General features: G+C 44.0%; 1 protein-coding gene across 3 annotated transcripts in view; it reads left to right on the top strand.

Moving 5' to 3' along the window:
* znf276 (zinc finger protein 276) overlaps positions 1-2814 on the top strand; it is a 39438-nt gene extending 36624 nt beyond the window's left edge. For all 3 annotated transcript variants that reach the window (XM_034175665.1, XM_034175664.1, XM_034175666.1), the window contains exon 12: positions 1813-2814. In XM_034175665.1, the coding sequence (XP_034031556.1) occupies positions 1813-2119 (307 nt within the window). In that variant the 3' untranslated portion in view covers positions 2120-2814. The remainder of the gene's footprint in view (positions 1-1812) is intronic.
* The last annotated feature ends 7712 nt before the right edge of the window (positions 2815-10526 follow it).

The following is a 10526-nucleotide window of genomic DNA, read 5'->3' on the forward strand; positions in this document are numbered from 1 at the left end:
CGGCGGTGTGACTGTGGAGATTCGAGTCGGGATCTGAGAGAAATGATCTGTTTTAAATCACACCAGAAACAGCAAATAAACAAGACATTTTACTAGAGTTTAGGTCACAGACAGGAAAAGTCAGAGCAGCATCCACCACAGCACAGAGCAGCCTGGGTCCTGGATGGCCAGCACACAGGCAGACAACCGCTTCATCCCCACATCTCCACAGTAACCAACAATCTTCTGCAGCCAGGTGAAATGTGGGCGTGTCCTAGTCCTTCTCCAGCCACTGGGTTCCACAACACTCATGCACCAACGTGCTGCACAGAGAAACAGATCCTCATCTGAGTCTCTCTAAGCAACCATTCATTGAACACAAAGTGATTCCAGCCGGACCACAGGATCCTCCAAAGTGTCTCATAACAAAGACATGCAGGCATTGTCTTAGGTCACTGCACAGAGTGCAAGTCTCACCACCATGCAGTGAGACAGGAAGCACCAGGACCTGAAAACACCTCTGTCCATCAACCTCATGACCCCATAGGATCTACCCAGGTGACTCCTGACCTTGAAGACAGATGGCTTGGTTCACTGATCTCGGCAGAGACATGAACATCTCTGCGGAGATCAGTGATTGTCACTGCAAGTTCGTCATGTTCACCACCAGCAGATACACTTCTGATGTCTGAGTCCAGCAAGTCATTGATCCAGGACAATCACAAACCCAGGTGCAGACTCCTCACTCAGCTTCTCAAGATCACAGCAGTCTGTGAAGTCAAGATTAACAGATCTTTCCTCGCCAAAGAAGGCACATCAAACAACATAGGAGCCAGAACACATCCCTGTTGAATGCCAGAATTCACTGTGAAAAATTCAGAATCTACCTCCCTTCTGCACAGCATTTACTGTGATGTCCAACAACTTCTTGGGGATTCCACAAATTCTCAGGATGTCCCAGGAAGCAGCCTGATAGCAGCACTAACTACTTAAATGACCACAGATGGCAGTGTTGTCTCTGACTGATATTTTTGCAGACAGGGTGGAGAAAGGTGGCAGGAGTGATTTGTGATAGAAGAATATCTGCAAGAGTGAAGGGGAAAGTCTACAAGACAGTAGTGAGACCAGCTATGTTGAGCGGCTTAGAGACGGTGGCACTAACAAAAAGACAGAAGGCGGAGCTGAAGATGTGATTCACTTTGGGAGTGACGAGGATGGACAGGATTAGGAATGAACATATCAGAGGGACAGCTCAAGTGGGACAGTTTGGAGACATAGATTGAGATGGTTTGGACATGTGCAGAGGAGGGACCCAGGGTATATGGGGAGAAGGATGCTGAGGATGGAGCCACCAGGCAGGAGGAGAAGAGGGAGGATGAAGAGGTGGTTTATGGATGTGCTGAGGGAGGACATGCAGGTTGTTGGTGAGACAGAAGAAGATACAGAGGACAGGGTGAGATGGAAACAATCAGTCTGCTCTGGCGCCCCCTAATGGGAGCAACCGAAAGACCTGAGCATCAGACCTAAATAGTGGATTTTACTTTCTGTCCAAATCCAGATCTCAGAAGCTGCTCCCAGGGTTTCTTTCATGGTTCTGTTGTTTGTGTCGTGAATTGATGTTCAAAATGTTCATGTTTCATAGTGTAGATGGATTTTTACTTCCTCTGATAGTATTATGTTGACCATGTCCAGTGGGAGACTTTAGGTGTGATTCAGCTAGTCTTGGGTTCACCTTGTCATTTTTGTTGTTGTTGTTGTTTTTGACTGGTGATCCAGTGCAAGTGTTTTTTGGACCAGTAAAATGAGATCTAATTGTTACTTGTCCTCTTACAGGTGTGAAGTTTGCGGCTTCCAGTGTCGACAGCGAGCGTCGCTAAAATATCACATGACCAAACACAAGGCTGAGGCCGACCTGGAGTACGCCTGCCTGCTGTGTGGGAAACGTTTTGAGAAGGCCCATAACCTGAATGTGCACATGTCTATGGTCCATCCGCTGACACAGGCTGAACCTCAGAGCAGCCAGCAGCAGAAACCAGCTGAGTCCCAGCTCCAGACCATCACATTGACAGGGGAGCTGATCCACCAAGACAGGTCACAGGACACCGTCACAGTCCAGGTCTGCCAGACTGTGACGTCGTGACAGTCTGAGGGAACCATCACTGTACATTCACCTTTCTATGTTCAACGATGGACAGTTTAGTTTATGTGACAGAAATGAGATCTGGCAGAGTTTCTTCTCTGCCAGACAGAACCTCGAACATTTCAACTGTTGGTGCAAACCCTGTTACTTTCTGTTTGGACAAGACAGTCAAATGTTTGGCAGCATCTACGTCCTGTCAAACATCTTTCTACGTGCTCGGTTGGTCCTCGTGTGTTGTGGAATATGAGCCAGCCAGATGTTCTCAAGGAGGTTAAAGTCACCTTATTTGTAAATGTTGCCCTCTTCATGCCTGATCATCAGAGGCTGTGGGACCAGGACCTGCAAGACCACAACCTATGTGATCAGGACCAGCAGGACCTGCGGGACGCCCCTCAGGAATCTACACCAGGTGCATTGTTTCAGCCAAATCCTTTCAAAACTCAGCTCAATAAAAAGTTACAAATTGTAGTAAAATTTTAAAACATTAAGACTCAAGTATTTCTGAAAGAAAATGTTCAAACAGAATAATTTATTTGAGGAAAATTCAGCATTCATTGTGGCACTGATCCCCAGAATGTAGACGTATTTAAAATGTAAGAAATCCATTTTTATTTTGTTTTTAATAATCATATATCAATGTGCTTGATTCATTTGTTCACAGAATGAATCAAATAAACTCACTGTGTCGGAAAGTTCTCAAGATTTCTCATTTTTTGAGATCACAGCACTCCTCAGTTACTGCTGGGGTTCCTCAGGGCTCTGTTTTGGGTCCTCTTTCAATTATTGACCGCTTGGTCACATTTTTAGGAAATTTGGTGTTCAATTTCATGAGTACAGAGGTAACACCCAGTGCTGACTGTCCTCTCAAGCCGTCCACAGGCTTCGCTTTGTGATTGTATCCTTGAAATCAAAACCTATTTTTTACACAACTTCCTAAAACTCAATAACAGTAAAACATGGTTCTCATCATTAGCTCTTAAAGACCTTTGGCCAAATCTACCAGCTTTTTACTCACCATAGACCTCTCCATAGAGCCCCCTTCCCCTAGGTCAAGAGTCTGGGTGTGATCCTTGATAGCACATTCATTTGAAGCCCAGCATATTTACATTGAAGCAACATCAACCGTCTCTGCCCGTCACTCGCACCTAGTAGTACCACCGCCTTCATCAATGCCCCGGGTCCATCAAGCACTGACTTACAAAGCTTTCCTTTCTGGTCTACTGTTCAAACTCCTCCATAAAATTCAGTTGGTCCAGAATTCCACTGCCTGCATCATAACCAAGTCCCCTTCCACTGAGTCCATCATCCCGTCCTTCAGGAACTCCGTTGGCTCCCTGTCAAATACCGAAATGATAAGAAGATTCTCGTCACTTAAAACTCTCCATAATCTTGTACTTTCGTACCGCTCTGCGCTCCTCCATCCCTAAATGCCTCCAGTACTCTTTGATCTTTGTCCTCATGTTCCTCATGTCACTTCCTGTCCGTCTTTCAACAGTGTGGTCTCAAGCTTTTAGCTGTTCGGCTCCTCCTTGAGTCAGTGATATTGACTCTCTCCACCATCAAATCTCTCATCTTCTCACCTTTTTAATCGTGCCTCCTCTGTATGAGCTTTCTAGTCGATTGTACACTTGCTTTTTGCTTGTTGTTTTATTGTTTATATTTTTATCCATGTCTCATATAGGGGTTTTGTTTGTTTGTTTGTAATATTTGTAGAGAGAAATGCACCCACAAATAAAATGAATTTGTATTTTCTGCCAATGCACCAGAGAGTAAACTGTCCCACTTCGTCAAGGAAGTCAGAAATCATCACCCACCCACCTCCCGATCCACCCCTACTCCAACCCCTCCCACCTGTGTTTATTTTTTTAATAATGTTTTATAATTTTTAATTTCTGAATTAAAGAATAATTAAAAAATAATTGTATCTTTATTGTAATTATGGGATGAATTCTTTAATGTAGTAATTCAATAAATATTGTTTTAATACATCTAAATTATGTAAAATGAAAAAGTAATTAAAAATGGTAAGTATCAAATATTTGTTTTATGGAATAATTTAACAGGATTATTTAAAATAAAGTCTTTTGAAGTAATTAAAGAAATAGTGTTTTATAATTTGTTATTTAAAATAGTCTTTTGAAGTAATTAAAGAAATAGTAAAAGTAATTAGTAAAGTAATAGTAAAAGTAATTAAAAACAGTGTTTTATAATTTGTTATTTAAAAAAATCTTTTGAAGTAATTAAAGAAATGGTAAAAGTAATTAGTAAAGTAATAGTAAAAGTAATTAAAAACAGTGTTTTATAATTTATTTAAAATAAAATCTTTTGAAGTAATTAAAGAAATGGTGTTTTATAACTTCAGAATTATGTTAAAGAGTAATTAAAAAGCGTAATTATTTAAAACAAAGTGTATTTAAAACAAAGATGAATCTGTAATTTTTTTGTAACAGGTTCAAAGTTAAAATAGTTAAGGTTTAGTTTTTCTGTAAAGTAATGTAGGTCTCCTTCTGTCCTCTGCAGTGCAGGACATCAGTAAAAACTCACCAAAGTGTACCCAGTTAGTTGCACGGGGTGGTGTGGTGAGTACTGGGCATGAAAGTGTGTGTGTGTGTGTGTGCGCGTGCGTGCATGTGCGGTGTTTGTGTGTGTTCGTGCTGGATTGTGTGGGAGGTGTGTGTAGTAAGTCTGTTTTGAGATAAACAGACGCGTGGGTTTTATGACTTTGTTGACCGGAAAAAACAAAAATTTACGGCTCGTCAATGTCCTGTGCACAAATTCTGAGCTTGAGAAACTTTGTTTTCCAGACGTGCTCGGCATTTTATCATAACGTCAGGCGCCGTGTAGTGACAGGAACCCGATCAAATGCAGGGTTTAAAAATCCCCTTCAAACCGAGAACCGGCATGAAGCGGACGCCATGACCGGTCGTATCCCGATATCACGTTACGTAACTGAGACGCCTGTGAATAATACATCACTGTCTGTTGAACCGGGAGCCCCAAAAAAGGCCCGACTTATGTGAGTCGTTTGAGTGTACCTCTCCCCAAGGAAGAACTCTCCATGGTGCTAGACACAGGAGAAAGGCTGGGATTTCTGTTCATGCCGTACAAATTTATAATATATATAATATAATAGATTTATTATTTAGATTATTCAAAGAATGACCCATGTTTTCATCTATCATGTATCCGTTATGAAGGTGCCTCTATGTGCCACGTAGCAGCTTCTAGTGAGCCACGACCGATCTGTCATTAGAGCCTCGAATGGCTCACATCAGCCACACTATGTCACGAAGCACCATGATAATGCGACACTGGCGCACGTTTAGCCATGATGGGTTTGGTCCAAACCTCCAGCCCTCCCACACCTGGTCCCTTTAAAGTGTGGGTTTTCAATTCACAGATTTACAGCAGCATTTAAAGATGTCACATTTTTTAGATGCAGTCCAAAAATAGACACTCCAGTACAGTGCCACGGTCGTGTGCTGTGCGCCAGGCTGCCGTCCACCTGTAATGCACCAGACCAGCTAGAACTGAACCAAGGGTTCCTGGAGAGCCATCTCTGTGGTCCTCACTGGCTCCGCAGCTTGCTGGCTTTATTTCTTCTGTGGCTTTAAACACACACACCGCAATTCCACTTTTAACTTTATGTTCCTCCGTTTATTTCTGCAGAATCACTCTTTTGTGTGCGCGCGCTACCGTTCTGCATACACAATGAGGTGGCCGCTTTAATTATATACACCTGCTGCCACAACTCGTGGATCACTTAAAAAAAAAAACCCAAAAATTTCTTTATTTCTTCCACAGCTTACAAATCACCGTGATACAACTTTTAACTTTGTGTTATGTCTTCAAAATTGCTCTTTTGTGCGCTCTCCTTCTGTGTTGCTGCACAGCTCTGTGCTGCTTTTAGCAGCTTCACTGGAGTTATTATCTTCCACGGCTTTAAACACACATCCACTTTCACACAGTCATCCAGATTTTAACTTTGTGTTCATCCATTATTGACTGAATAATTACTCTTTTGTGAGCTGGTGTTCTGCCTAAATGCTCCTTTGGAGCTTGGTGATGAGTCACTGCCTCAATGCGCACACACAGCTGAGCTCAATCTGATTCATTAACATCGTACTAAATCAACTATAGACACACTTTTACAGCTAGGAACTGTTTTATCAAGCTATAAAAACATTAAAAATAGTTACCTTAAGCTGTTCAAAATACATTCCACATGGAGCAGGAAAGAGGAAAAAAGCGTCCAGATGAAACAGTCCTCTGTGATTCCAGAAGTGATTAGAGGTGTTTTCAGCATCCAAGGTTTGGCAGAAAATGATTAATCTGCTCCAAAATAATTATTTTATATAGAGTCCAGCGCGCAGAGCAGGTGGGATTGTGTGTGCAAGAGGGCAGCTGCTCCAAAAACAGTCTCTCAGGTCCTGCATAGCTGCCAGGCACACGGATAATGGGCTTTTAGCAGCCTCGTAAGCACCACGCACACGCCTCTAAAACCTCGTACACAAACTGCGCCACGCTGTTGTTGCTACATTTTGAACATCTTGAAATTAGTGCCACGCTCAGAGAGGAGCCTCGTTAACTGAAGATAATGTGTCTAAGATCCACTCAGAGCCATGAAACTGAAGAAAACCTCTCATAGCAAAAAAAAAAAAAAAACCACATGCTGCGTGGCTCATTATTCAGCCTTCATTATTTGGTGGGACGGTGTGGTTTTCTTTACGCTCGCTCCAGGGGCTACGCCTCAATGCAGCACATCGAACGTCGCGCTGACATCAACAGATTGGGGCGTTATGTTGACTGCCGTCACAGCCTGGGTGAAAAACGTCTTCCTGGAGCCTCCGGGTGACTGAACACCAGAGAAAAAGAAAAAAACACTTTCAGATGTCATGGGTCAGCCGCTCTGGATCAACGTACAAAGTCACCTTCGACCTCTGTGATTCTGAGACCGGGTCGGTGGGACAAATGAAGATGTCAACGGTGATCACCGTTCCTGTGTGGAGGCGTCGGTGTGAAATGTTAAACCAACACACGAGAAAATAAGCTCACTTTTCACAAGGTGCCTTGCTTGGAAAGGCATGCTGGAAGTTCTAAAAAAAAAATCTGACACCTTTTTTTTTCTTAAAATGAACTGTGACTCCTCCCACTCCATGGACATACGTTGGCGCATCAGAATTTCTTCAAACAGCCACCATCAAGCCAACATGAATGCAGCACACCCAGACTTGACACCGTCAGTGGGGGAGGGGCATGTGGAGAATGACTCTTGGTATTTGGGGCTCCAGCAGGACGCTTTGCTGGATGTATTCAGTCCGCCGGAGCAGCCATGGTCGACTCCCTGCGATCTTACGCTGGCTGAAGCGGCGCCTATGTGGGGAGATGCTTCACCACCTTCACCGGTCGTAACGCACTGTTTAACCCCCACACCAGAACAAGAACACAAGCAGCGTAGAATGTCAGCCTGCCGTGAGGTTGGAAGGTGAGTCAAGCACTGAGCCGGTGAATTAAAAGAAGCTGCATCTGGTGAGACGTACGAATATTTAATTTCTCACTTTCAATAAATATAGCACATGCGTCTCTCAAACCCTACATATAAAAAGTTGAAAAGGGTCACTGGTTTTATCATTAATGAAATCATCCACGCCAAACGGCTGAAGCTGGAGCGTTCTTCTGTGATTCAGGAAGTGATTACAGCCATTTTCAACAGCCAATTTGCAGAGAAAATGATTAATCCGACATGGCACAATCCGGTGGAAGTGGTAGTTTCGGCGTTGAGCCTGATGACACGAGCAGGAACAACTAGACATGAAGGCATCTGATTGTTTTTTTTGAGAGCGCACCGCGGGGCTTACATTGGTCAGAGTTTTAGCAATCCTACAACTGCTACAGACGTCTGATTTTTTTCATTCCTTTTTCTGAATACATAATGTATTGACGACTGTAAGGATAGATGGACCATTTCACCCAATATAACAAAAAGTGTTTCTGAACAGGGTTACTTACCCTGGCTTTAATAGGAGACCTGTTCACCAGTGTTTGGGCGTCTGACGAGTTAATCCAGGTCAAACCGAACCCCTCCCCCCTGCCTATGTTATTGTGGACACCCACCTGAGACATTTACCCAGGGAACACTGACTGATGATCACCGTTGAACTCCGCCCCAGGAGCTCCCGATGTGCTGAATAATTTTTTCTGATTTTGTGAAAAAAATATCGCTGACATGTTAAGAAGGAGCGCCTCGTCACGTCTGAAGAGTTATTTCACTGTGGCAACAGAAAACTGGAGTAGAACCTCAGGCAAGTGAGCCAGTGTCGCCGATCAATGGTGCTCCCTAAAAATTGGTCTGCCCTGCCTTCACTGCACATGCGTCATTTCGGTTCACAGCAGCACGTCTGAGACTGAAGGTGCCCTGACACTTGCACAACTTTGATCTTCCATGAAATGACGTAGGCACAGTAGCAGCAGCTCGGCTGTGGTGCTCTGATCGCTCCCTCCGTCTTTTATTATGAAATATTGCTGAATTTACGTGGAAATGGTTGTTATACAAAAGCTTCAATACGAGGTCTTTCAATAAAATATAGGTCCTTTTTATTTTTTTCAAAAACTATATGGATTTCATTCATATGTTTTTACGTCAGACATGCTTGAACCCTCGTGCGCATGCGTGAGTTTTTCCACGCCTGTCGGTGATGTCATTCGCCTGTGAGCACGCCTTGGGAAGGAGTGGTCCCGCCCCTTCGTTGGATTTTTATTGTCTGGAAATGGCGGAATGAAAAGGACTTTTTTTCCATCAGAATTTTTTCAGAAGCTGTTAGACTGGCACCTGGAAACCATTTGAAAAATTTATCTGGCTTTCAGTGAAAATTTTACGGGCTTCACAGAGAATAAGGACTGTTACTACAGCTTTAAGGACCACTTTAAGGACGCTCGGCGTGCCGTGCTCCGAGCTGCACGCAGTGTCTATCTCGGCTTTCAATGCTTACCAGTCCAGTAAGTATCAGTGAAATTGTGGAGAGCTGGACATGTCCAAACTTGTCCTCTGACATGCCGAAACGGAGGTGTTCCTTTGTCTCGCTTCCAAAGCGAATCGGTCGTGACGCGCGAAGCCTCCGCGCGGCTTTCCATGACAAAATCTCTTGTTAAAAGTGAAATCTGCCGGAAAATGGCTGATGTCCAGCTCTTGTGACCAGAGAAAGAGCACACGACGGTCTCATATCCACAGAGCCATCCGTTTAGAAATGGTCCGGTGGTTTGTGCCGCGTCATCGCAGCTCGGAGCGCGGCGCGCCGAGCGTCCTTAAAGAGGTCCTTAAAGCTGTACTAACAGACCTTATTCTCTGTGAAGCCCGTAAAATTTTCAACGAAAGCCAGATAAATTTTTCGAATGGTTTCCAGGTGCCAGTCTCTAAGAGCTTCTGAAAAAATTCTGATGGAAAAAAATTCCTTTTCATTCCGCCATTTCCAGACAATGAAAATCCGATGAGGGGGCGGGACCACTCCTTCCCAAGGCGTGCTCACAGGCGAATGACGTCACCGACAGGCGTGGAAAAACTCACGCATGCGCACGAGGGTTCAAGCATGTCTGACGTAAAAACATATGAATGAAATCCATATAGTTTTTGAAAAAAATAAAAAGGACCGTTACTTTATTGACACACCTCATACATCTGTTGCTGAGATAGATGATGACTGGAGTGACATCTGAAGCAGAAACGAGGCGATAATCCATGAATTGCAACTGACGCTCAGAAATGACGCTGCTGTGGTCCAAAATGACGCATGTGCAGTGAAGGCAGGGCGGACCAATTTTTAGGGGGGACCATTCAGTCGGCGACTATTTAGAGGGAGTATAGAAAATTCAATGTCGGAAAAGGTGAAAAAGATGTTCTCCACAGTGGTTGGACTTGATGAAATGACATAGGCGATGTGAGTGGCACATTTTGGGAAATATATGGACAATGACCTTCAGGAGAAAGAGGACAGACGATTGACAGATATCCCAAAACAAATGATTAAACTGCAATTGAAGGAAATGAGGGACAGCTGGCGGAAAAAAAAAAAATCTGTGACCAAGCAATTGGTACAGTGGGAAGCTTGTCTTCAGCCTGCAGCAGTGGGAAAACCAGGAGGGAATGCCCCTATTTCCTTGACCCCTTTTGTTCCTCCACCATCTTGGCCAAGAGCACCACAGTACTGTAGGGGAAGTAACTGGTCTAGGCCCCCTTGGGGACGGCAGAGAGACATAGACGTCCACCTGGACCCAGGATGGGAGGCCCACAGGGAGAAAATAGAGAATGTTTTCTTTGTGGATTAATGGGACCTTGGGCACGTGGATGCCCAATGAAGGGTTAGGGTTACAGGACAGGTACTAGTGTATGAATACCCTCAGTGCCCTGCTTCAC

This window comes from Thalassophryne amazonica, chromosome 8, assembly GCF_902500255.1.
Source record: "Thalassophryne amazonica chromosome 8, fThaAma1.1, whole genome shotgun sequence".
Classification (NCBI taxonomy): domain Eukaryota; kingdom Metazoa; phylum Chordata; class Actinopteri; order Batrachoidiformes; family Batrachoididae; genus Thalassophryne; species Thalassophryne amazonica.